The 25574-nt window shown below is 31.9% G+C and overlaps 5 protein-coding genes across 5 annotated transcripts; 1 reads left to right on the forward strand and 4 right to left on the reverse strand.

Annotated features, from left to right (window-relative positions):
* Nucleotides 1-1880: 1880 nt before the first annotated feature.
* LOC101495470 (probable auxin efflux carrier component 1c) lies at nt 1881-5198 on the reverse strand. The gene is made up of 6 exons (XM_004503213.4): nt 3548-5198; nt 3292-3469; nt 3125-3210; nt 2577-2734; nt 2415-2491; nt 1881-2326 (listed from the first exon to the last, which is right to left on the reverse strand). The coding sequence occupies exons 1-6, from the start codon at nt 4548-4550 to the stop codon at nt 2260-2262; spliced, it is 1569 nt and encodes a 522-aa protein (XP_004503270.1). The 5' UTR covers nt 4551-5198; the 3' UTR covers nt 1881-2259.
* A 2742-nt stretch (nt 5199-7940) lies between these two features.
* Nucleotides 7941-9103, reverse strand: LOC101495146 (protein C2-DOMAIN ABA-RELATED 4). The gene is made up of 3 exons (XM_004503212.4): nt 8660-9103; nt 8488-8583; nt 7941-8410 (listed from the first exon to the last, which is right to left on the reverse strand). Exons 1-3 carry the CDS (start codon nt 8801-8803, stop codon nt 8120-8122), a joined length of 531 nt encoding a protein of 176 aa, XP_004503269.1. The 5' UTR covers nt 8804-9103; the 3' UTR covers nt 7941-8119.
* A 918-nt stretch (nt 9104-10021) lies between these two features.
* Nucleotides 10022-12219, forward strand: LOC101495798 (uncharacterized). The gene is made up of 6 exons (XM_004503214.4): nt 10022-10440; nt 10517-10650; nt 10735-10836; nt 10936-11001; nt 11299-11371; nt 11516-12219. Exons 1-6 carry the CDS (start codon nt 10155-10157, stop codon nt 12010-12012), a joined length of 1158 nt encoding a protein of 385 aa, XP_004503271.1. The 5' UTR covers nt 10022-10154; the 3' UTR covers nt 12013-12219.
* Nucleotides 12220-13238: 1019 nt separating this feature from the next.
* On the reverse strand, nt 13239-15104 carry LOC101496121 (uncharacterized). The gene is made up of 2 exons (XM_004503215.4): nt 14435-15104; nt 13239-13959 (listed from the first exon to the last, which is right to left on the reverse strand). The coding sequence occupies exons 1-2, from the start codon at nt 14769-14771 to the stop codon at nt 13424-13426; spliced, it is 873 nt and encodes a 290-aa protein (XP_004503272.1). The 5' UTR covers nt 14772-15104; the 3' UTR covers nt 13239-13423.
* Nucleotides 15105-16114: 1010 nt separating this feature from the next.
* LOC101496450 (translocon at the outer membrane of chloroplasts 64) lies at nt 16115-23890 on the reverse strand. Its single transcript, XM_004503216.3, has 13 exons — nt 23529-23890; nt 23293-23445; nt 23059-23183; nt 21626-21751; nt 21062-21244; nt 20749-20890; nt 19596-19764; nt 18894-19028; nt 18325-18525; nt 17626-17753; nt 17502-17553; nt 16987-17056; nt 16115-16558 (listed from the first exon to the last, which is right to left on the reverse strand). Exons 1-13 carry the CDS (start codon nt 23738-23740, stop codon nt 16476-16478), a joined length of 1779 nt encoding a protein of 592 aa, XP_004503273.1. The 5' UTR covers nt 23741-23890; the 3' UTR covers nt 16115-16475.
* Nucleotides 23891-25574: the final 1684 nt, after the last annotated feature.

Consider the following 25574-nt stretch of genomic DNA (forward strand, 5'->3'; position numbering starts at 1 on the left):
TTTCCCACCTTTCTCTCTATATCTCTCTAGATTTTGTTTTCTCTCTCATGATTCTCTCTCCATCATAAATATCATACTCTCCTATTTTATCACAAAATTTGCCTAAAGTTACTCTACCTTTAACAACTCAAAGGTAGACAATCCAAATCCAAACTTACAATACTAGTGAATATAGAATACTAAAGATGTGCATCAATAAAGACAATAATAGCCTTGTTTTTCTGGGTCTTTATTTGTTATTAGGGATGGAAATAGAAAACACAGAAGGGATACGTAATATTAACCTACGAGTTGTACTACGACTGACTCAAATTAAGTTATACTTTTTCTTATATATATACGACTGAATAAAATTTCTGAAGGTTCATTCGAATAAAAAATTTAAAATTTTAATAAAAAAATATAATTTAAAATTATTTTAAAATATTACATCTTTATTTGATGAAACACTAGAAACTCAAATGACTTTATTCAAATTAATCAAAATAAATAAATTATAAATATTATTTAAATGTAACTTCAAGCTAAAATTAATTTGATAAGTATTTAAAAAGAGAGAAAGAGAAAGAATGTGGATGAAAGAAAGAAATGAAATAGTTTTATTTATAAGTAAAATAAAATAAAAATCTTAATAATTTTATGATGATGTAATTGCACGGGTAGACTACTCGTCCGGGTAACAAATAAAAGACTCAAACTCCCTAACTCTCTACTACCTACCCTTCTTGCATCTTATAATTTTTCTTGTTTCGTAAGGTTATATTAGGCGTAACAGTCACAGCATACAAAATACCACATATCAACATTAGAAGCTCCCAAACCCATGGATATTCTCCATCCATAAGATGGACTTTGTCAGTTAAATAATGCACAAGGTTTGAAAATAACATACCTTTGCAGCTTGTGAAATTAAACAATTGGTTCACTGATCTTATATTTTTTGGCGATAATAAAATTTTAGCCAGTCAAGTGATAGGTTCATGTGAAAATGACTAAAATACAATCTTCAAAAAATAATTATTGTGACGAAGAAACATTAAGTGGACAAACCATAACTATTCAACATGACACTCCAAAATATACCCTCTAACAATACCCACTATTCTTATAGTGTGCGTTTGCATGAATGATTTTTTTAAAAGGAATCCAGATTATTCTATGCGAATTACTTTGGATAATAAATTTGAAAAAAAATTAAGATGAAGGAACTTTATTAGGTATTTTATCAAAACTAAACTTACATTAATATAAAAAAAATTTAAATACTAAATAAAACATAAGAATTTTAAATTTTTCCTTTACATTATAATATATGAATCATAAATATTCCTTATAATTTTTTTACATTTACAATTTGGATCATATATGTTTCAAAATTTGCATATTAAACTCTACATTTTTTATTATTTTCACAAATTGATCACTAAAATTTTCAAAATTTGCAATTTGATTCTTAAAAATTTGCAAAACAGTTCTTCTACTTTTCTAAAATTTCAGTCTTAACCCAAATTTAATTTTTATTTTTATCCAAAAACTTTTGAAATTTATAAAAGTAGTTAAAATTTAACAGAACAATTTATTTTATCTAAAAAAATAAATTTTAGAAATGAAAGTAATTTAATTGAAATAATTTTTCCAAAATTTCAAATGAATCCATCCAAACACATTCTTAACATATTCTCTTGTTATAAAGAAAAAATGATTACCGGTCTTGTAGAGGATAGTCATATTAAATAGTTATGATATTTCCACTAAAACCCTCCTCATGATAATTATTCTATTCTCACATATACATATATAAGTTATTATAGGGCAGTATTTCCACATAATTTAGGTGATAAGACGCGTCATTAACTAAATCATTGAAGGAGAAAACTATGTATACTTGCCCAAATTTGCTGATAAGTGGGCGAACAATCTTAAATTTATCATAAGATGTGCTACATGTAAAAATTGAGCAAAAGAAAAACTCAAAATAGAGTGTGGGGTACGTTAAAATGATAATGGTTCCAATTAATGAGAGAGGTATGGAATACGAGGACGTTTAAATTTGAAATCTAAGAAGATAGCCCATTTTATAAATTGGTACCACTAGCTAGCAGCAAGGACAATCATTTAACATACAAAAACTAATGGGTTGATTGCTTTTCTATTTCATCCAACATATAGTATTTTCCTTTCTTTGGCTATTGCTAGAAGGCTCAAACGAAATTTGCATGAATGCCACATGTAATCTTCAGCAGTGTCTTTGATATTCATTCATATCCCCAACAAGATGTAATAAAAGAGCGTTATGGGCAATGCAATCAACATCCCAAAAATTACCCTGCATTTAATAACATTAAATGAAGGAGCCAATAGAATAACTCCATATGAAATCTAAGTAAAAAAAAAGATGAAGAGAAAATAGTTACCCTGTACTGAGAATATCAGGATGTACATTGTATTCCTTTGCAAAGACAAATGGGACAATTCCTTGTGGAAGAGCTGCCTGCATTTTGTTTACTATAATAGTGAGATAGGAAAAGTGAAAACAACTATGTAATGTAAGTAGCTAGATAAGATGTTGTACACACTTGAACAATGGCAACGTGCAAGAGGGTTCCTCGGAGGCCAACAAGAATGGAAGCAGCCGCCATCACAGCTGGACCCGTAAGGAATCTAACGGCCATTGAAAAAGTTGCTACTGAATTTCCACATGCTATCATCCTCGGTTGCAAAGCCATGAACAGACCTGTCATTTCCACATCATCAAAAGCAACAAACACACAAGTCAAGCATGCTTCTAAACCCTCTTTTGTCTTGTGGAACACCTTTCAATTTCATCATCCCCACCATTAACTTTTCCTTAAAAGCAACCGCCATACTATCTTTTATACTTTGCTTTTTGGCCAGGCATATATTATACTTGCTTCTTTAATTGCTTTACCAAACAAAGCATTTATTTATTTATTAGTATTTATTATAATAACATTCAAATTTAAGATTTGTCCCCTCTTTTTGAGTTTTTGAAGCAAAGAAAGGTCAGAACAAGTGAAGTTCTAGTTTTTCTTATTATTTAATTTAATTGTTTAATTGTATACTTGTTGTAAGATAAAAAGAAGAAAGGAGGATGTATACTGACCAAGACTGAACATGGCCATGCCAAGCCCCGCATCTGACAATATAGAAATAGACTTTGCTATGATAGCAGGCATTTCAATATTCCACCTGCAATGCAATTCACAACACATCTATTACAATTAGTTAAGTAAAGACGAAAATGTACAATTATTAGTTGTATTGTATAACCTGAATGAAATAAGTGACCAAGTTAGGCCAATTATGCTTGAATATGTGTTTGGGTTTCTCATAAGTTTTCTCCACACCATTATCAATATCAACCTCGTCATCACACTAGCTGCTGGCATCGTTTTTTTGTTCCCCTTCACACCTTCCTCATTCATTTCCCCTCTCTCTCCACCATCCACTGATCCATCATAACACTCAATCAATTAACATATACAGTTTACACAAAACACAAAAAAAGAATTAATAAATCAACTACCTTTTCTTGGAGAGACATTCAATTTAACTTGTTTGTGATCACCGAACACATCAGAAACTGGTGAACTCCAAACATACATATGAACATCCTCTGTTTTCTGCCCTACTTGACTACTAGTATTATTCTTACTCTTACCACCACCAACAACGTTATGCCCCGTCGATGTTGGTCCATTCAATTCAGAAGAACCACCAAAGTTCGAATTACGACCATTCATCGAAAACAAATCTGCATGGTTGAAACTTGAACCTCTTGGAGTTTGGTTCCTTGATGATTGCAAAGAGTATATCTCTGCATTCGTCAGATTTGAAGGTCGAGGTGTTGTAGATGAAATCCCCTGAGACCTTCTCGACATGATATCCGATCTTGAAGCATTTGATTTTCTCACTGTAACATGAAGCTTACCATCTTCTTTAATTTCAGCTTCTGTTTCCAAACACTGTCTTCCATCAAGTGACATGACATCAGAATCAACATGAATAGAAACAATGGTACCAGCAGTGTCTGGAAATTGTTCAGAGATAAGCATTCTTGCTCCTCTGAATTCAAACATGAAAAGCATTACCGTGTACCAAATGATACACTGAAGAACAACAATTTGCACCATCAAGCTTCCTGAGAATTCACCGTACATTCCTTTGAGAAGAGGGATTCCCATGACCAAAGTGTTTGGGAGTGTTGAAATGGAGAAGAGTGTTATTGTCCATTCTAAACAACCCTTTTTGGAAACGTTGGACCAAACAGTGAGAACGAGTAAGACGATGATCTTTTGAAGTGTGTCTGCGGCGAGGAAGCGTAGGTTCATTTTGTAAGGATTGTTGGAGGCTATGAAATGGAAAGAAAGTAACGGAACTGCGAAAAGAGCGACGAAACGGTTGATACCGGAGCATTGGTTTGGAGAGAATATTTTCCACCATTTAACTGAACCGTATGCTAACATCATAGCAACGTAAAGTGGAACCATTGCTGTCATTACATGGTAGAAATCTTTTAACGTTATCATCTTAATTATTCTTCAAACTTGTTTGTTCATAACAGAGAGTTGAAGAATAGAAACAAAGAAAATATGGTGTTGATGTGGGAGGAAGAGCATGTGTTTTGGTTTTTGAGGTAGTAAAGTGAATATGAGTGAAATAGTATTTTCAGCTTTGGTTTTGGAGCTGCCACATTTTCAGTCCCCAAAGCACAATGCAGGAGGCATTTTGATTTATCTATTTTTTTAATTAAATAAAATAAGAAAAAAATTAAATGCACACTTAGAAATCAATAATATTTTGAAAATGTAGTTATTAAATAAAATATAATCAAGCATGGTAATATGATGAATTTTTATTAGACCAATATGAAAACTATTTGTTTTATAGTTTTTGTCTTGAGTTGTGTTTGGATTTGGGGGTAGGAGAAAGAGGGGTTAGAGTTATACTATATTTGAATTTTTAAAAGAAATAAAAAATCTGCATTGATGCACTACCTTCTAAGGGAGTTCAAACTTCAATCGGTAAAAGGCATAGAAAAAGCATTTTGGGTTGGGTTGGGAACGAGAAGCACTTGTTTTGGAGGCAACTCTTTAAGCTTTGCAAAGAGCATCTATACCTTTTTCCATCTCTTTAAGCTTTGGATCCACTGTCTAGTACAGGGAAATGTCTCTGCCTAAACTCTCCACTCCTCTTACTTTATTTTATTTTTGTAAGGATTTGAATTATGAATCACATAAAATACATGGATAAAATCATAAAATTAATTTAAAATTATTTTTTGCCTTTTCCTATTAGTATGTTAGAACATGTTTCACTCAACTGCCACGTTTTTTAAGTTTAATTTCACAACAATCAGTATTTTTGCCAGATATTCTCGTCAATGGACACAAATGCTTAGTAATTGAACAAAATACATGTAACATACATAGACAAATGATTAAAAAAATACAACTTGAATGGGGAAAGAACAAAAATAAACCATTTTGAAAAGAGTTTTATTAAATTGAAACTTGAAAGGCTTGCCGCTGCTGCCATGAGTTTTCGGTTCATTTTGTTAGGTGGGATTACACGTAAGCTTATATCTAAGTTAAGTTCAATGAAAAGCAACTTCATGTTTCACGTTTCTTAGAGACAAAATAAGCAACTAAATCAACTTCAATTTAGTTTAGTTTATAGGGAATTATCTATACCTAATTTTAAGTTTTTAAACTTGCATCAAAATGAACAAATTTTATCATTCAAAAGTGCTATAATCATGTAGATTATAAACAAAAAATAATTATCAAAAATTTAGTTATATGTAATCGTCTTCTATGTGTCAGTTTAATCGTAAGAGTTTAACATCGTAATTTTAAATGATATAGTTAAAATTTCGTATAAAACAATTGGACGATAATGATCTGAATTACTCTTAATAATAATAGTGATTTTTCCTTTCTCAACTTAATTTTTAATTCTTGAAAGATGACATTGTGGGTTGTGTACAAGAGTTTCACATAAATTTATATCTTGTCCGCGTTCTACTAAAAAAAATGAATATTAACAAACTCCAGTCTCTTGGATGGGAAGAAGAGACAGAGTGAATCTATGTCCTAGAAGTGATAACCCAAGCAAGCACGCGTAGAAGTTAATGATGGAAGCCATTGAGGTGAACAGGAATGAGAGTTAAGAAGGCCGGAAACAGTGCTGATGGGCGTGTCAGTGAGTCATATACAATTCTTAGATATGCAAACCATGCTTTTCTGCACCCACTGCCATATGTTTTCATGTTTCCTAACACCATACAAGGAAGGCATGCATTTAATTTCTTTATTTCAATCTTCTTTAATATTAAATATTGTCCTTTTTTTACTTCATACGTCCTTTACTATATAAATTGTTTCAACAAAATACCGCCGAATAATTGAAACAATTTTTTGATAGAATGACTTATATCGCACCATAGAGGCACTTGATTCCTTCGATGACTATTTGATCTCCGTGCCTTCAAAATTTTGTTCCAGGTGGCACCGAATAGTTAGGAGAATGTACTATTTGTCCCACAATTAATGTAAATTAACATTTTAGCGAATAACACAAAACAATTAATAAATATAGTTAGCTTTATACGAAGAGAGAATTACTATATGTCTTACTTTACAAAATTATTATTCATTCATAATATAAACAAGAAATGTTACAAAAATATTTGCAAAATAAACAGTGATAAAGCATAGGGAGTATAATATGAAAAATAAAATCAATATTTTATTGATATTAGTATAAAATGACTGTATAAAATTGTGGAACAAAGACAATAATAATTGTCCGTAGGTGCCATTAGTTAGGAATCAAGAGAGATAATTTTGTAGGAAAAAATAATGGATTTATTATATTGATAATTGTTTGACCTATGTATTCTTAAGGCAAACTTTAATTTTCTTGATTCTTTATAATGACCTTTTTGTCAAAATAAACAATTATATTTGAAGACTCGTTAGCAAGAATCTAATTATTAAAATGAAAGATAGTATTAAGACAAAAAAAAAAAAAAAAAAAAAAAAAAAAAAAAAACTAAAGATAGTATGAGATATTGCTATTTTCAAAAATAAAATATAATGCTTAACTAGTAAGGCCAAACAAAAAAAGTAGAGTGGAAAAGATAAAGTCAGGACATTTATTAGCTTGATATATTGGGTTAATATCTTAGTTTGAGTTTGACTTTTTAATTCCATTATTCAATATTCTGAAATATATACAAATATATGTTTGGATTTGTCAATCTAAATGTATAAAATATGTTTTTAGATTAATTAATTCGAATAAAATTTGAGAACTTTTGAGATTAAAAAAATAAGTACTATGAACTTGAATATTTTGTATTAGTATAAATTTAGGTCATAGCTTATTGTTTTTAGGATTTGTATATGGTACAAGAGCTTGTAAAAAAAAAAAAAAAAAAAACTAAAGATAGTATGAGATATTGCTATTTTCAAAAATAAAATATAATGCTTAACTAGTAAGGCCAAACAAAAAAAGTAGAGTGGAAAAGATAAAGTCAGGACATTTATTAGCTTGATATATTGGGTTAATATCTTAGTTTGAGTTTGACTTTTTAATTCCATTATTCAATATTCTGAAATATATACAAATATATGTTTGGATTTGTCAATCTAAATGTATAAAATATGTTTTTAGATTAATTAATTCGAATAAAATTTGAGAACTTTTGAGATTAAAAAAATAAGTACTATGAACTTGAATATTTTGTATTAGTATAAATTTAGGTCATAGCTTATTGTTTTTAGGATTTGTATATGGTACAAGAGCTTGTAATTCTAATTCTCTAGCAGCGTAAAAATAGTTAGTTAAACCATCATTTAACCGTAGAGTTAAATATGAATTGGATCGAGAGAGTATTAAAAATGTGCAAGAAATGGTAACAATATAGTGAGTTTCCTTTAATTATGTATATATATAAGTAAATAACATGATAAAATACATTGAGAAGAAGCTAAGTCGTAGTTGAAAGAAGAAAACATGTAAGAAAGAAAGGAGAATGAAAAAATAGAAAGTGCATGAAGTAGCAGTTATTTAATAAAAGAAAAAAAGAAGATCATAAACCCTTGGAACCAGGAAGATCAATCCATTGCAATTGAATTTCCAGTTCACCACATTCGACATTTCTCAATCTAAGGACAACATCTTGAACAATTTTGCCATCGGTACAAGTGATGCAACTCTCCTCTGCCAAGCAGTTTTGTCTGCTCGGTTGTATTCTGGTTATTACAGTACCGTTTGGGATGTCTGCTAAGTTCATCTTTAAAGCATCTATGTATGGCGACAAGTCAAATTCAGCGTCTCCCATTTTATCATCTGCGGTAAATGTGTCATGGTCATACACAGTCTGCAAATTTAGAAATGATAATTAATTAGAGTCACCGAATAATTAATTAAAACAAAAATAAAAAATGAATGAATTACCAGTATGAATGGAAGAACAGGATCTGTGACAGATAATGTAAGGTCTTCATTCCACTCAGGATTAATATCCTTTTTAATGACACGAGTCTTGAGTTTCTGGAAGATAATGTTTATAAAGGTGTGTGAAGATGGAGTTAGAATGAAGAGAAATTAATAAAAAGTAGGTAGGTACCTGCTTTCCCATCTTAACAACCACATATGGATCGCTGGTATTGACATCACGAACGGCGAGATTGACGCCACGCTTGATGCGAATTCTTAAAAGACCAAGCAGGTCTTCCATCAGCGACTTACCACTATTTCCCTCTCCCTCCATCTCCCTTTTACTACTTTCAGAATGATTCACGATTAGTTACTATAATATCACATTAATATTAAACAGCTTGATGTAACAATCAATGCTCAGATGAGGGGGAGTTGTGAGGTTCAATTCAATTGGAATTGAATAATAACAATAATAATAACGTAAGAGACAGGTTGAGAAACAAAGGTTTTGGTTTGTTTTGTAGTGCTAAACTAAGAAATAAAATGAGAGGTAACGGATGATTTTCGCTTCTACTGTCAACGTGTCTGATCCTCTTTTCATCTCTCCGCCAATCACGTTCTTCACTTTCCAATTTTTTATTGTTCAATGTGTATTTTCTGTTAACGTCAAAATTAACAACCATTGTTTCTCCCCTATATATTTCAATGTGTGTTGATTGTTCTGCATTGGACTGAGATTAATTCAATTTTACGAGACTAATTTGATAAATAAATAAATATTAAAAGTGTGTAACATTGTTTTTATTTTAAACAATTTTTACAATCATATTTTTATACTTTGAATTTTAATTGATTTATAGCATAACATATTCTTAAGATTTCAAATAGTTTGTGAAATTATAAGATAGGAAAACACTGATTTTTTAACAAAAAGTTAAATTTATAAATAAATTTTAAAGTTGTTCTTAAGTTTTAATTATGTTAACCGACAAATGTCGACATGAGTTGAATATTTTGATCTAGATTTGAACTCAAAATCTCGTAATTATGTAAATTAATTATCATAATATTTAATATATCTTCTGAGATAAAATAAAAATAAAAATTAAAAATTTAAGCTTGGAATAAAATAAATAAAATCAATAATTTTTTAAATTTTGTCATAAGAAATGACTATAGCTTCATATCCTCGTAAGTAGTTGATATTTGAAGCTATACTATTGCTTCATAAATTATCATCTCCTTGCTTTTGTTTTTGATAAATAACATTATTTAAAATAAAATAAAAAATTATGTTTCTCAAAAATGTCTTAACATTGTCTAATAGTTATTTATAACATATAATAGCATATAAATATTTAATCCATGATAAAAATATAATTCTTTTTTTAAATTTTCATAAATTTCTTTTACCGAAAATAATTCCAATAAAACATTAAATATTGATACTTTTTTCAACAAACAGATATTAAAAGTTGGTTCATCGATATACAGAAATTTAATATTTTTCTGTTAGACATAACTAAATTTATGCGGGTCAAAATATTATAACAAGTAATATAGAAAATTGAATGCAACAATGCAGAGAGGGCGAGGTTGAGGGGCAGACCAAGAGAAAAAGAATAGAGAAGAGTTTTGTTCCCGCGCTAGGGTAATGTGAATTTGATTTGATTTTGGTAAACATGGAATTGGAACCTTGGGAAGCTCTTGACATCGACGACTCTGATCTCTCCAACTTTCTCCGCCCTTGCAACAATAATACCCCAACCACCTCCGTTTCTCCTCTTATTCCCGGTCCTGCCGGTGCTGTTCAATCCGCCATGATGCAACGCAGAACCTTACCTGCATCCAACCTCCTCCCCACTCAAGAATTCCTATGCCGCGCCCTCCAAAATGGTCACGACACTGATCGCGATTTCACCGCCAATCCATGGCTTTCTGCCTTGCAATTTCTTCGTTCTTCCCAAGGTAGGTTAATTCATTCATTCATTCATTTCACTTTCCAGTTTAATTTAAACTGTGTTGAATTCTACTGTTGCTACAGTTGATGTAGAATCTGCCACGCCTTTGAGCTCGATCAAGAAGCATCTGAACGGTGAAGGAAGAGTTGACCGTGTCGTTGCTGTTATCAAATCATGCACTCCCAACGGTTTTGGAGACATGACGATTACCCTAAAGGTGCTTCTCTATTCAATTCATTATGCTGCTGCCTTGTATTTTGGTGTTTCTTTTCTTTGTGGTGACTTAAGTGTTTCTTTTCAGGACCCTACGGGCTCTGTTGGTGCTACAGTTTATCACAGGGTTTTCACTGAAGGAAATTTTGGAAAGGATATAACTGTTGGTTCTGTTTTACTTCTCCAAAAGGTTCTTTCCTTTCCCTTTCTACCTAGCTTGTTTTTGTTCATCAATTTTTTTTTCCCTTTTCCTTTTAATGAACAAAACCGATAAGTATACTGCTTGCAGGTTGCTGTGTTTTCTCCTAATGGCTTTACTTGTTATCTGAATATAACATTGAGCAACATAATCAAGGTATGGGGTAATTATCTCTGCTTTGCTTTGACATTTCTTTTCATTTTTCTATTCCATTATCTGCCAGGTATGAAGAGTTGTAGCATGTTCGCTTTAATTGTGTTGAACTGAATGTAGCCTTGTCTGTATGATTTGCTCTTCTAATTAAAAACTTGGAAAATTGTATTGAAAAAATGGTGATAGCATTTCGGTCTAATTGGTTCTAGACCCAATTTGTTTCTTCCTTAATTGATTGATGAATGAGATCCGTTGGCAGGTATTTGTTTGTGTGCTTATAGCTTGTTTCATTCTATACAGGTCTTTTCCAAGGACAGTGGACCTCCATCAGAACAAATATCGGTCAAACTAACTACTCCTGCTAGCAGGGCAGGTATATAGTTAAAATGCACTTATATGGCTCATGTTCCTTGTGATAGATCTCCTTGCATTCACTAGAAGAATACAAATTATCCCATTCCTTCACAATACTAATTACTAAGTTTGTTTGCTTATTAATCGGCTGTCTTTGCAACAGAAACACATGAAAAGCCTTGGATGCCACTGAACAGTGCATTCCCTCTGTCACATGAAAGAACTCAAGGGATCCTGAATAATATTGTAGTAGATTTGAGGATTAGAGAATTAGCAGATAGTAGTAAACAAAGGGATGAAGTTTTGGTTTCAAGTAGCTGTCACTCTAATAATGGAGATGAGCGAAACCAAAGAACTGTTTCAAATAAAGAAAACTTGTCACTGAGACAGGATGATGCTGGACATTTCGAAGTCACTTGTGATGCCGAGCTTGACATTGAGATGGAAGACCAACAAAACCATCCTGGATTGGGCGAAGAAGACAATCTGGTGGGGATTGCTCAAGCCAATAGTTCCTCAACAAACTCAGCACATATATCTGTTAGTCAGGAAACTGGAAGGAAAAATCACTTGGAAACACAGAAGGAGATCGTGAATACGAAAAGTTCAATTCCGCATTGGACAGAGGAACAGCTGGATGAGCTTTTGGCATTTGACTGAGATGATAATCTCTATTTGTCAAAACAAAGTATTAGATGATGCAGATATACTTAGTTTACACGTACTTTAGGTGGTGCACCTTTTTTACCAGTTTAAAGGTCTACATATTTTGTAAATATCTCCACAGAATACTTTCAGGTAAGTTCGGAGTATCGAAACAGATTTGGAATTGAATTTTGGAATCGTAATTAGACATTTCAATTTCAATTATCATCTTTCATGTTTGAAAATGAAGTTTTAATTGCATGTGTAGTTTTATAAAATGGAAAATGTTTAAAATACCAGTTTGTCCAACTCTTAAACAAAGCATTTAGAATTATAATAATGTTGATAATTTGTTCAATTTAATATTTTATTCTTTATTATTTTTGCTTCACTTACATATTCAGGAATAGTATAGTCAGTTCGTCGCTCTCTAATACACGTTCTTATCTAGTGAATTCACACCTAAACAAATCAAGCGCACAAAAGAAATTGAGATTTTAATGTATAAACTATTTTCCTTTTCGCGAGCTTCCCTTTTAAGTTAGCATCCCTGCGTTCTATTTTCTACGCATCTCGTCCACCCGCCACCATGTTCTTGTTTCCTCCTCTCTGTTGTTTCTAGTTTCCTTCATTCCTCGTTCTTTTTTTTCTTCATGTTTTGTTTTTAATCTTGTCTGTGTCTGTCCTTAAAAAAAATCTATTGTTTTTAGTGTTGGCAAAGTACCACCTCTATGTTTTCCTTCTCTTCCTTTAATATTTTGTTACTTGAAATGTTGAACAGACTTAACCTTCTTTGTGTCCTTGATTTTTGTGAGTATTTAAATGTATTTTTGAATTTTAAAGTAATATATATGTCATTTGTCTAAAAAAATGATCAAATAGCAGTAATCTCCTTAAACACTATCCTGCAGTCCCATTTTTAGGGTCGGCTGCCCCGCTCTGCTTTCCAGAATTAACCACCAAAACCATGCCTACAACCAATAAAAATATCCAAATATACAAACGATGTAGACTGAAATGGGATTCATAGAATCAAAGTCTTGTCAACTTAGCAAGGACATTGAAGAAATCAACAACAGTTTAAGCCCAGCAGCAGTATTTTAGGTAGAGAAAATGAGGAATGCAACCTCGCTCACAAGTTGGATGCCCCTTTAATATATCTATGTATTTATCTAATAAAGGAAATGAATGAACCAAACGATTTTCTCATATTCTTCTGTGTAATTATAATAAGAGAAGAATGCCAACCTGTAAACAATACTCATAATACTGATTATCATCAATTACCAACAAGTGATCTTTGAGTGGACGTTTACTTTTAAAGAATAAATCAGATAAAAGAAAACAGATGGTCCAGAACTAAGATTACAAAAACAGATAGATCTTCAAAAGGAAAAGGGGGGCAGAACTCAATAGCACCCAATACTTAGGAGGCTGTTCTTGGGGTGGCCCATTCGACTCTCAGGATGAGATTATCGTAGCCATATCCATTGAGTTTGTTAATAGCCCTCTGAGCATCTTCCTTGCCGACAAAGTTGACGAAGCCAAAGCCCCTACTCATGCCAGTCTTTTGATCAATAGCAACATAAACCCTGCTCACAGCACCAAAAGGTCGGAACAGCTCAAGTAAATCAGGCTCCCTTGTGTCCTCCGAGAGGTTGGTTACCCGAACAGAATTCTCATCATTTCTCCGCCTCATGTCTGACCCAGAAGTCCTCTCTGCACCAGCTCTCTGGCCGGGAGGTACATATACACCCTTAGTCGAACCGGCTGGAGCCGCAGCTGCATCCGTTGCAGCAGGTTTATCAACAAACTCCTCAGATGGCTGTGTGAGATCCTTATATGGACACCTTGAAGTCCAATGGTCACCCTTCTTCCCACAAGTCCTGCATACCATAAGAACAGCACCTTTTTGGAATTGTGACAATGGGTTAACAGTTTTTGGATCTTCATTTTTGGAACCTGTTAATAATTGCATATACAGAGTTACCGTTACATATCATGATATTGATAGACTAATTCTCCAATAGACTAGGTTGAAAGGGAGATTAATTAAGAAACCTAAACTAACTTCATGAACACTTTTAATGTCTTATACAAGTGAAAAATCCAGTAATTCATATGATAGCATCACAAAAGCAAATCGAAATGCAAAGTAGACCAATTCAATAATTCTATTAATTGATAAGTCCAATCCAATCATTCTTGGGTTAAGAATTAACTCCTATATAGTTTAAATTAATAACTTTAATCATAAATAGGTACATTAGAATCGACATGAAATTCGGTGCATTTGCATAATATTGATAGTGATATTGAAAATAGTCTAGTAATTGTAACACCTACAAATTTGAGGGTTTAAGATAGCAAGAGAAAAAGAGAGAGAGAGAGAGAGAGAGAGAGAGAGAGAGAGAGAGAGAGAGAGAGAGATAAAGACCAAGAGGTTTAGGGCGTTCGAGAAGGATCTCTTCAGTGGAGACCATAGTGAGGCGGCTACCAACATCTTCCTGGACGGCATCGCCGAATTTAGGCCACGAACGACGGTCAACGGCGCGTTTGGTGAGACGCGCGTGGGCGAGTTTGCGAGTGCGAGTGATAGTTGTGATCTTAACTTTGTTACCATCATCATCGAATTTGTATTGAATGACGCTCTTGATTCCATTATGGTCAGGGCCTATCACCTGAATTGGAGGTAACAGAAAATCAAGATCCTCACCATCGTCTTCCTCCAATTCTCCCCACCTTAGCTTAGCAGGTTCGACCTGAACCACCATGTTCTCTTCTCTTCAGCAGCAGCTGCAAGTTTGGGCTTAACCCGTTTAAAGCCCTATTTGTTTGTTTCGGGTGAGAAAGAAGGAAAACCCTTCTGTTTAGTGCAACGAGGATTTGGGCTAATATTCGGCCCAGTTTAGACGCGAGAGAAGTATGAAAAAAAAATGAGTCACTCTCCTGTTTGGGCGAAGAAAAACAGAAGAAAGACCAAAAGTTGTGGATCATTGCTACCTTATATTGCTTCTCTTATCAGATAAAACGTCAATGGTTTTGTGGGTGTTGAGTGGTAATCGGTGACACTGTGCTGTGCGGTCATGGCTATGTAGGAGTCAATTGAAAAAGAACTAACCCCAACAAGTTGGGTAAGTTGGGGGACCAAATGAAATATTAATTAATTTTAAAGTTAAATAAACTAAATTATTTGATTAAATTAGAATAAGAAAACAAATTAGTTTAAGGGCATATTTGTCCTTTAAAAATAATATCATTGCTCTCTCTTTTCTTATATCAAATAATACATTTATATAACACATATTTGGATGAGAAGTTTTTTGTAATTTTCTTCAAAAATTCAAAATCTTCGATGTAATTTATAGAATGTTCAAAATAAAGAGATTTTATGCAAATATTTTATCAAAACTAAATTTAGCGAATTTCAAAATCCTTCTCTACTTTAAGAAATATGAATGACGATCCCTATTATTTTTTTCAAGTTTATAATTTTAACCATTATATAAAAATTTCTCATTTTAAAAGTCTAATTCATTTATCTAAACAACACAATTTAGAAATAAAATTAATTTAATTAAAATATTTAAATCGTCTATAATTCTTAAATTTTCTAACTATCCCATTCTAACCTACTCTACTCTTAAGTTGGACAAACTTCTGTTTATACTTGTTTAAAAAATATTAAAAAAAACTACTATTTAAAAAAGATATTAAAAATTTATTATTTTAGTAGAAAATATTTATAAAAAAAATTCCCATCATCTATTCGCCCTCAGACCTTCTGATCAAATCAAACCGTCCGAGTCTGTTGATGGGGATAGTGTAAAGGACAGGAATCCCAGTTATTAGTATTCGTTACAGAATGTTTTTGATTTGAATAATTACTGAATCTAGTGGAAAAAAATCAAGAATTCTATTATTTGTGAAACTTGCGAAGTTCCCACGCTAAAATTCACCAAGAAAGAAGAATGTTTCTAGCCGTTAACATAACTTACTATTGGCATGCGATTGTGGTTATACCTTTTTCCTACTGCAAAGTACCAGTAAACAAATTATGCGTACAACTTGTCTCTTAAAGTCGGTAACATATAACTAATAACTAAGCACTAACAAATGAACGTACTTGAGCAAAGATTAAAATCCCGTGAAGTACAATAAAATGCAAAGCCGAATCCTGAGCTATATTGTCAAAGAGCATTCACCTCACTCTGACATTACAATCCTAATAAATATTTACCTCAAGCAAAATTGGGATACATTCTGGTTTCCAGGTATCAATTACCGAGCCCCGAATGACTAAAGAATCAATTTCATATCTTTGCAGAAACCACAAATCAGATTCCTCCTGTATGATAATTGTAACAAGAAACTCGTCAATTATCTCAAGGCATGAATACCAGCACCATGCATCAGCTTGTGTCCCCCAACAAAGACCAATTATTCAGCTCTCAAAACTTGTATTCCCAATTATGTGCCTACAGAAATAACTTCCTCAACCTTTCAGCAGCTGAAGCAGCCCTTTTGTTGGTTGGCTCAAGTACAAGGGCGTATTTAAAATCTGTATGCCAAATCTTTAATTAGTGTATAATTTTGAAATTCTAAAATCTTCAAATGTAAATGAGAACAGTGATGAGGATAAAAGAATATAAACCCCATTAACATGCAGTTGTCTAATTTGTGCCGGTATACATCAAATTTCATCACAAATAATTCAAACTTTTGAACATCACAATCACCAGCAAGACATAATTTTCTAAGTTCCCGTAACAAATGACAAGTTAAAAGAAGAAATACTAGAGGCCAAAAACAAAAATCAGCTAAACATGGGCAATGGATCAAATTAAACCTAATAAGTGAGACTCAAGTTAAATTTTATATTTTAGATCATTTTAGAAACAGACTAACTTTTACCAAAAAGGAAGGAGAACTTCAATTTTCTCCAAAAAATGAAAATATGTGAACAAATTTGAGAGTGAAAGATCTTACCATCAATTGCTTCTTTGTAGTAGCCAAGCATCTCTCTAGCTGTGCCTCTACGAAAGTAGGCTTTCACATTCTGGTTAAAACAAGAATAATGAGAAGATGTCACATAATAATGCTTATTGTTATCTCATTCAACTAAACATACAATAATCAGGTATGTGATCTATTCTATGAAACTTCGTAAGAAGTGTACAAATTGAACAATACCAGGAAATATTTTTCCTTGCATTTCCATGCATACCCATGAATCTATTTCTTTCTCATTTTCTTCTTATTTTAATATTCTTCACAATTGGAACATAGAAATTTAATTAATCTAAGGACGAAAACTGTTAGATCTGATTTACAACTCAATGTACTTGTTTTTCACAATTGAATGGTAATTCAATTATTACAAAGTCAAAATATATATATTTGGAATGATGACAAGCTAGCTTGTCATATCTAAAATGACAAAATCATCAATCAATACAATGCCATAAACCTCCAAGAGAAAGTTCTTTGAAGATAAAGGTCACCTTTTTGTCAAGACTTATTGCTTTTGTACAATCTGCCTCAGCTTGGAGATAACTGGATTAACAGAGAACAAACCCATTAGTTGGCAGGAAACTCTAATAAAAATAGCAAAAAAATGAAACACACCTGCCAAGTTCTAGATACGCTTGAGCCCTGTTACTGTAGTATGTTGCATTATCACCACAGAGTTTAATAGCTTCGGTATAAAAACCAATGGCTTTCTGCCACTGCTTATCTTTGTAGGCTTGATTTCCCTGAATCATTGAATGATGAACCGTACAAATAATGAGCAAGTAGAAGAACAAGAAAATTCCATCTCTATTTGAAAAGATAGTTAACTCAAATAAAAGGGGAACATAAGTTACATGGGAAAGTCAAGGATAAATTATAATTTATAACACCAAAAAAATCAACTCCACATTTGACATGGAGAAGCTTATGAATGTCACAAAATGTAATGATACCCCGGATATATGGTTTCTCCAGGAAAAAGTTAAAAGCACGCCATGAACAGAATTTATAAGCTGTTTCCAAAGTAAATGCCTATGTATGAATGGTGGGAGGACAAAAAAGAGATAATAGACACTTGCCATTTAGGTATATGCTTATACAAAATGAATGTTGTAACAAAACCATATATACATATCAGCATTAGCTGAAATACACAAATTCAACGTGAATGTAGGAAAAACAAACTGAACACCTAAACCCAAGAGACGGCTGAGAAGTGCATGGACTAAAAATTGAAGATAGTTATGGTTTTATGTAACAGTATAGTTTTAAATAGGTAACTGCGGCATTTATCTGATGTATTTACAGCAATACCTTCTCTTTGGCAATCTCAGCAGATTGTTCCTTGCTGACAACATTTTTTGATGATTTACTTGTGGCAGCAATATCAGCCTGCTCTTGGAGAATTGTATACATAGTCTTTAGTGTGTCCAGCAAAAAGCGGTCACCACCATGCCGGGCTATCAAAGACACTGAAATAGGATACTTGTCATAAAATCCCAATGGTATTGTGACCTGAAAGGATTAATTAAGAGAATATGAAAAAAAGATGTATTGCAACCACAATTTCTGAAGATTTTGCCCACTGATGAAAATCAAGCAAAGAGTGCAATGATATTGATTGAGAAAACAAGTTTTTGTGAATTAACAAATTCTGAAGATACATATAAACAGTAAAAAAAAAAAAAAAAAAGGGGAAAAAACAAAGCAAGTTTCATGAGGGTGAGAAATCGCTACCTGACAGCAACCTGATATGCTAGCAATACTTAGCAGGCTCAATGCACGGCTCTGATAATCTTGAGATAGGAACTCCTTTCCACCTAATTTTGGAGGAGGATCAGCTACAGTAGGGATCAAGTTTCATGAGGGTGAGAAATCGCTACCTGACAGCAACCTGATATGCTAGCAATACTTAGCAGGCTCAATGCACGGCTCTGATAATCTTGAGATAGGAACTCCTTTCCACCTAATTTTGGAGGAGGATCAGCTACAGTAGGGATCACCAGAATTCCTTCGTCCTTAAGAGCATTAAAATGTATTATATTAAACTCAGAACAATTATATTTCCTTCATCAGAATATATATTAAGAAATATTAAAAAGAAAACTTCAACATAATTATCTGCATGCATTTTGTGCAGTATATTTTCAGTAACTTGTATTTAGAAATGTTTGTTCCCATTCAATACCAATGTCAGCACAACTTTTTAACAATCATGAACTAAAATTCTCCCACAGCATAATTTGCTTGTCTGTGAATATATTTTTAGTTAATTTTATAAAGAAACAAGGAAACAAAAATTATTGGTACTCCATACAACAACAGTGAACAATGTTCCATTCACTGAAGATTGTTAAAATTCAGCACAGCTTTTAAATATTGAACAATCACATTAAAATCATCCCACTATGCACTTTCTTTATCCATGAATGCAGTCTTCAGTTTTTTTAAGAAAGAAAGAATGATAAACCACTGGTAAAATAAAAAGCTTTAAAAATGTAGGTAAAATTGGAATGAGGCAGCATGAAGATTGACTTCAGATCAAAATGAATTAAGAAAAATTGAGAGCAGAGTAAAATGATTACCTTCAAAAGTGAATTTACAGCAACACGCAACTCACTTCTAACAGATTTAGAGTTTTCAATCTCTACATCAGAAACCTCAAATTTTTCATGCAATTGTGCTGAAACAGCTGGATGAAGTTCGGGTTTTACTATGCTCATCCACTCATCATGTATTTGTCCAAATTCATGTCTGCACAAATAGTGGCAAAAAAAAATCAGATTAATATTCAACGCTTCGGCAGACAATCGAAATATCAATGTTTTAAAAATCGGACCGGAGATAGAACCCGGCCGAGACCTATGGGTCATGGTTTAATCGGTTGAACCGAATTATAATAATTCAAATCATAATTTATAAAATGAAACTCATAAAATTCAAAAACAAATAGACAAAAATAAGTTCAAAAGGAAAAAAGACAGGAATGTTTTAAATTGTTTTAAAAGAATTGATAATGGACCAAAGAATAAATAGTTATTTTCAAAGAAATGGTGATGGACCTTAACTATTTGTCGGGCCCAATACCTTTACTGTCTGAAGACTAATAACCCTAAAAGCATCTCCTCCTTCCCTTATTTTTCTATGCGCAGCACAATCTCATCTCTAACAATCAACAACCAATTTTTTCATACTCAATCTTTGCTATCTACGTTATTTTATTCCTTTGTCTCAGTTTTTAATGAGTGAAATATCCATGTTTTCATGTGTCTCATCTCCTAATTATCAATCTACACATTTTTATGATTTCAAGATCTGCAGTGAGAAAAGAAAGAAGGAAAAAAGTCATTTTTAATCAACATTTTCTGGACCAGTTCTGAAACCGGCTCCGGTTCAAACCAGTTACGTCCAGTTTTCACTGGTTCAAATGGTTTTATTTCGGTTTTTCAAGGTTTATATGTACGAAACGAACCATATCAGACCTGGGTTCCCGGTTCAACTGGCCGGTCCGGACTGGTTTTTGAAACATTGCAAAATACCCAACAAATATAAATCAAGGAAACCCAAAATGAGGAATACTAATTGAAAGTAGAAGTTATGACATAATTAAATGTGAATAGATCAAAAACAAAGAAAAACTGACGAATGTTGAACAACTTTACCAAATGACAAGTTGAAAAAACTTTCTTTCAAAGTTTACCATAAGAATTGCAAATTATAATGATATTTCCGACTAACCTTTGTAGAAGTTGCATAATACTGGCAAGTAATTTTAACGAAGAAGATTTCAGTTGACCATTTGATTTCTGGCTATATGCCTTCAAGCTGGGAACTTTAGAACTTATATAATCCTCAAGATTTATATGCTTCAATACTTGCTCTGAAAATAATTGATATCGAACAAAAGTTAACAGAATGCAATTCCAAGAGCAAGCACAACTTATTCGAAAAACGCACACCAGCACACAAACTGAGACGAGAGATTTCAATGATAACCAAAATGTTACGGATTATATTAAACTGCAAAGAAGTACACAACAAAAGAACATACTTCCGAAAACCTTCTCAGTGGCTTTGATCACCACTTGAGAACTCCTGTCAAGAGGAACATTTAGGTGTTGAAAACAGTCATCGGCTATAATTATTTGTCGAGGACTGCGTTGCATTCCAAATGGTGCTTGCAAAAGTATAAGCCCAACTCGACGCAATACATCAGGATCCTTTGCAAACCAACCTGGAAAGAATTTTGGAAGTAAAATAAGTTTCAAAACTGCAGCATATGGTAGAAGCACAAGCTCCGTATATAAAATCTATGAAAGTGCTAGCAACTATATGAAGAAAATTCAAATGTAAAATGGCTGCAAGAGAACATCTGTTTTACCCTCTTCTCGGTGTGGATTAGCTTATTTTACCATTTAGTGTTCAAATATTTTATAACCAAAATCTTACCAAGAAAGATTCTAAATAAATCCCTAAAAAGTAATTAAATCTAAATTTGCACTTGATCTTGATACCATACAAATATTACTAATCATTCAAAATAAATAAATAAAGCAGCCACTTAAACACACAAGCCCATAAACAAAACCAGAATAAATAATTGGATCAGTCATACCAACAGTGTCCAGACTTGTTGAAACAGGTATGATTCCCACGTGAGAAACAGCTCCATGTGAAGGTCGAAATCCAAGAATCCCACAGAATCCAGCAGGTACTCTCACCCCTCCAGAAGTATCGACGCCTGTAATATACAATGATGCAATTGTATCAGACACATATTCACATGTCAGCACATAGTGACATTGAACCAGAAAATTATAAATATATACACAACATATTACATATTCACATGTTATGAGGCAACAAGAATGTGCATAAAAGTAAAGTAAAACAACAAATTCAAAGTAATAATTAATATATTTGTCCACACAACATGTAAAATCCAGAAAAATCATTTTAAGTTTTTAGTAAAACAATTAATTGCATGTTTCGATTACCTTATTCTGAAGAAATAAAAAAGAAATAAAAAAAATTGCAGCATCCCAAGACAGCTTTTGAAAAGGGGGGATAAGATAATTTCCCAAAACCAATCCATTAAAAACATTTAAATGCTTGGATTTTTAAAATGCATTCTAAATATTTGAGTTAAACAACCAACAACAACAAAAGTCTTTTCCAACTAGGTAGGGCCAACTGAACAGATTGATCATAATGTCTCATCAAGAATCATATCTAATGAAAGGTCATTTAAACCAAATTTCTCTTAATGGTTCAATTTAGAGTTTTCCTTGGTGTCTCTTTATCTCTAATTATAGGATTGGAACTTGGGTAATTATGGGGTGCCCAAGTACAACATCAAGTGGTATGAGAATCTTGGTTGAGTATTTAAGTGGCTTGGTTCTTCACCCTTGTTAAACTGGTAAGGTTAGAAGGAATAAATCAGGTACATTGCCTATGAATAAGAGGGGAACTTTATCTTGTTATTTAAATAGACTTTGGCCCTTTTAGGCAATTGGGAAGTCTGGATTTCTCGAAAATCCAGAAGTTTATGAGTTCTTGTTGTTCATTCAATAATAATACATTCTTGTTGTTCCCGATCTGATCCAGTTCTTATCACATTCCAAAATTCATTCACCCTTTGTGGTTGTCATAGTTGACATATCCTGTCTTCCTATCATTTTGTGTGATGGACTTGAGATGGTTAAACAGAAAATTGAGACCAAAGGACATATTGAGAAACAGAGGCATGCGCAAAGAAGAAAACCAGAAAACAGTCAGCTCACTAGTCAAAGTCAGTGTGTCAGTAAATTCAAATTGATAGATATTTTTTAGTATCACCCAAACTTTAGTTGAAATCCATTGTAAAACTATGAAATGAAGGTTGCAGCCAATAAACAAACAAGTAATAGGTAATTCTTTGGAAGATGGGTAGAAACCAACGGAAATCATAATTGACTGGTAATCATCTTGAGATGCAGGAATGAACATGCCATATTGAAAAATAAAACAACAAAGGAGTATTAATTAAAAAGATACGAAGAAACTGACCCAATGAAAAATCAACGAAATTGGCGGCAACAGAGACAGCAGCACCACTAGAGGAACCACCCGGTACTCGAGCAGGGACAGCGGGATTGGTAGGCGCTCCGAAATGCTTATTTTCGCCACTGATACTGAAAAAAGGGAATGACAGCCAATAATTATTGTTATCTAATGATGATAAAATCGGAAAGGAAGCAAAGCGATAAACCCTAGGTAAGTAGGGTTTGAAGAGAAAAATACCCGTAAGCGAATTCGTCAAGAACGGTAGTACCAAGGCATGTTGCACCGGCTTCAACAAGAGTAGAAACAGAAGGAGATGTAGAAGAAGCAGCTTCGTGAGTCCTTGCCCATTCTGGATGTCCAAACGACGACACATGTCCTTCTATGTCAAATCTGTTAATTGAAATTGAAATGAATATCAGAAGAATTCATTAATAGTTAGGTTAGAATTGATTATTAATGAAAAGAATAAATACAGGTCGGAAATGGCGAAAGTGAGAGCGGTGAGTGGGTGAGGAGCTTTGGGAGGAGCAGGTGGTGGAGGAGGAAGCAACTGAAGCTTTTGAATGAAAGCACCGAAATCCAGTTTGACGGTTTGTTTAAGCTTTCTTGTTAAAACATATATTCCGGCTAAACCGAGACCCAACAATACCCATATGTTGCTGGATTGAGACGCCATTGATTTCATTTCATTCACTCAAACAAACTCTATTGTGAATGATTATAAATAAATTAATAAATAATAACAACACTCCTCAATCCTCTCCACACCCGCCGCCTCAACTTCTTCTCTTTCTCTCTATCTTCTATCTATAATCTATCTATTCTACACTCTATCCCCTTCTACAAACCTGATATATATATAAATAAATAATACATATTATCACATTTATATTTTTATTACCGGCTTCACTTTGTCTATTGGATTTTTTAAATATTTTATAAAAAATGAAACAAAAAATAACAATAATAATAAGTTTACTCATATTTACATAATTAAATACTGTATTTACCTTCCTTATATTTGTCAACTTTTTCCAAAACATTTCTAAAAAAATAACTTTTTCCAAAACAGAATCTTAATATGTGACCACCGTCCACCCTAACAAAAATCCATCAATATTATATTTTAAATAATAGTCTGTTTGTTTAAAATTTTAAAAAAATGATTTTTATTTTATATTTTTAAACAAATATTTTTATAAAATTTATTTGAACAACGTATAGAATTTTTAAATTCATTTATTATCAATTTAAAAGAGTAGTTTTAACATTTAATAATTTAAATATTTATTATTAAAAATTTTAACATAATTTAAAAATTATTTTTTTAATAAGTATATTTTGAAAATGATGTTTATGAAAATTTTCTTAAAATAGTTTTTCATTTCAATCATTTTTTGAAATTTCATTATATAAAGAAAGTTATAGAAAATAGATGAAATACTTAAAATCATATTTTAAGATAAATCAATTTTTTCATTTGAAGTTTTATTTTTAATATTAACACTGAAAATTGTAAATGAATATCACATATTTTCTCCGGTCTTAAATATAAGAAAAGTTAATCTATTTAATTCAAATTTTAGATCAAATACATCAATTTTTGTTGATTAATTTTTTCTTATATTTAAAATTACACGTATTATATGATACACAAACTTACGCTACATATATTCTTCAAAAAAATCACACTACATATGTTTTATCCTATTTATGTGTAAGACATAAGTTATTTATTTTTCTTTTTTTTTATTTGGATCATTAATCTATTAAAATGTTTACAAACTTATCTTTTATTATTTAAAATATTTACAAAAAGTTACCATTTATATTTTTTTTCTCTTATTTAAGTCATTTATTTTTTAATATAATTATAAAACTATCGTTTAAAAATGCTTATGTGTCATTAGAAATATAGAAGTGAAATTCTGATAACATTATTATTAATATTTTTTTTAATAAAAAAATTCAAATTTTATTGTTAGTGTTTTTCAAACCCATAAAAAATAGATCAACATTCATCATCTTTTTCTTGGTCGCCTTCATCTTTCATTAATATTAAAAAAAATATTATTAACAAGAACACTACATAAACTTCTCAATCAACACTTTTAACGATCCATCAATATTTTTAAATGATAATTTTATAAACATATTAAAAGATAAATTATCTAAATAAGAGAAAAAATAAAAGATAACTTTATAAATATTTTAAAAGACAAACAAAAAAAAAACAATATAAAATATTTACTATAATATTTTTGAATATGTTTAATATTGGCGTAGATAAGTATATTTTAATTACAAAAAAAATGTTAAAAATTTATGATTTGACAAAAAATAAACTTAATATTGTAATAATAATATTAATGATGAAACATTTTATTATATTTAATAAAAAATACGCTAACAAGTATCTTAAAGATATTTATTAAGACACTAAAAATGAAAACTTTATCTTAGAGTTAATGTATAACTTTAAATTTTAATATTTTCAACACAAAAATTTTACTTTTACT

Source organism: Cicer arietinum, chromosome 6 (assembly GCF_000331145.2).
Source record: "Cicer arietinum cultivar CDC Frontier isolate Library 1 chromosome 6, Cicar.CDCFrontier_v2.0, whole genome shotgun sequence".
NCBI lineage: Eukaryota > Viridiplantae > Streptophyta > Magnoliopsida > Fabales > Fabaceae > Cicer > Cicer arietinum.

Coding starts and splice junctions, on each gene's coding strand:
- LOC101495470 (XM_004503213.4), bottom strand. CDS start 4,550: ATGATAACGTTAAAAGATTTCTACCATGTAATGACAGCAATGGTTCCA. Junction 2,735..3,124: donor CATGGCCATGTTCAGTCTTG/GTCAGTATACAT, acceptor TGGAAATGACAG/GTCTGTTCATGGCTTTGCAA. Junction 2,327..2,414: donor CCTGATATTCTCAGTACAGG/GTAACTATTTTC, acceptor TATTAAATGCAG/GGTAATTTTTGGGATGTTGA.
- LOC101495146 (XM_004503212.4), bottom strand. CDS start 8,803: ATGGAGGGAGAGGGAAATAGTGGTAAGTCGCTGATGGAAGACCTGCTT. Junction 8,584..8,659: donor TTGTTAAGATGGGAAAGCAG/GTACCTACCTAC, acceptor ATTATCTTCCAG/AAACTCAAGACTCGTGTCAT. Junction 8,411..8,487: donor CTGTTCTTCCATTCATACTG/GTAATTCATTCA, acceptor CTAAATTTGCAG/ACTGTGTATGACCATGACAC.
- LOC101495798 (XM_004503214.4), top strand. CDS start 10,155: ATGGAATTGGAACCTTGGGAAGCTCTTGACATCGACGACTCTGATCTC. Junction 10,651..10,734: donor ACATGACGATTACCCTAAAG/GTGCTTCTCTAT, acceptor GTTTCTTTTCAG/GACCCTACGGGCTCTGTTGG. Junction 11,372..11,515: donor TACTCCTGCTAGCAGGGCAG/GTATATAGTTAA, acceptor TCTTTGCAACAG/AAACACATGAAAAGCCTTGG.
- LOC101496121 (XM_004503215.4), bottom strand. CDS start 14,771: ATGGTGGTTCAGGTCGAACCTGCTAAGCTAAGGTGGGGAGAATTGGAG. Junction 13,960..14,434: donor CGAACGCCCTAAACCTCTTG/GTCTTTATCTCT, acceptor AATTATTAACAG/GTTCCAAAAATGAAGATCCA.
- LOC101496450 (XM_004503216.3), bottom strand. CDS start 23,740: ATGAAATCAATGGCGTCTCAATCCAGCAACATATGGGTATTGTTGGGT. Junction 21,245..21,625: donor AACAAGTCTGGACACTGTTG/GTATGACTGATC, acceptor AATTCTTTCCAG/GTTGGTTTGCAAAGGATCCT. Junction 19,765..20,748: donor ATTATGCAACTTCTACAAAG/GTTAGTCGGAAA, acceptor CTATTTGTGCAG/ACATGAATTTGGACAAATAC.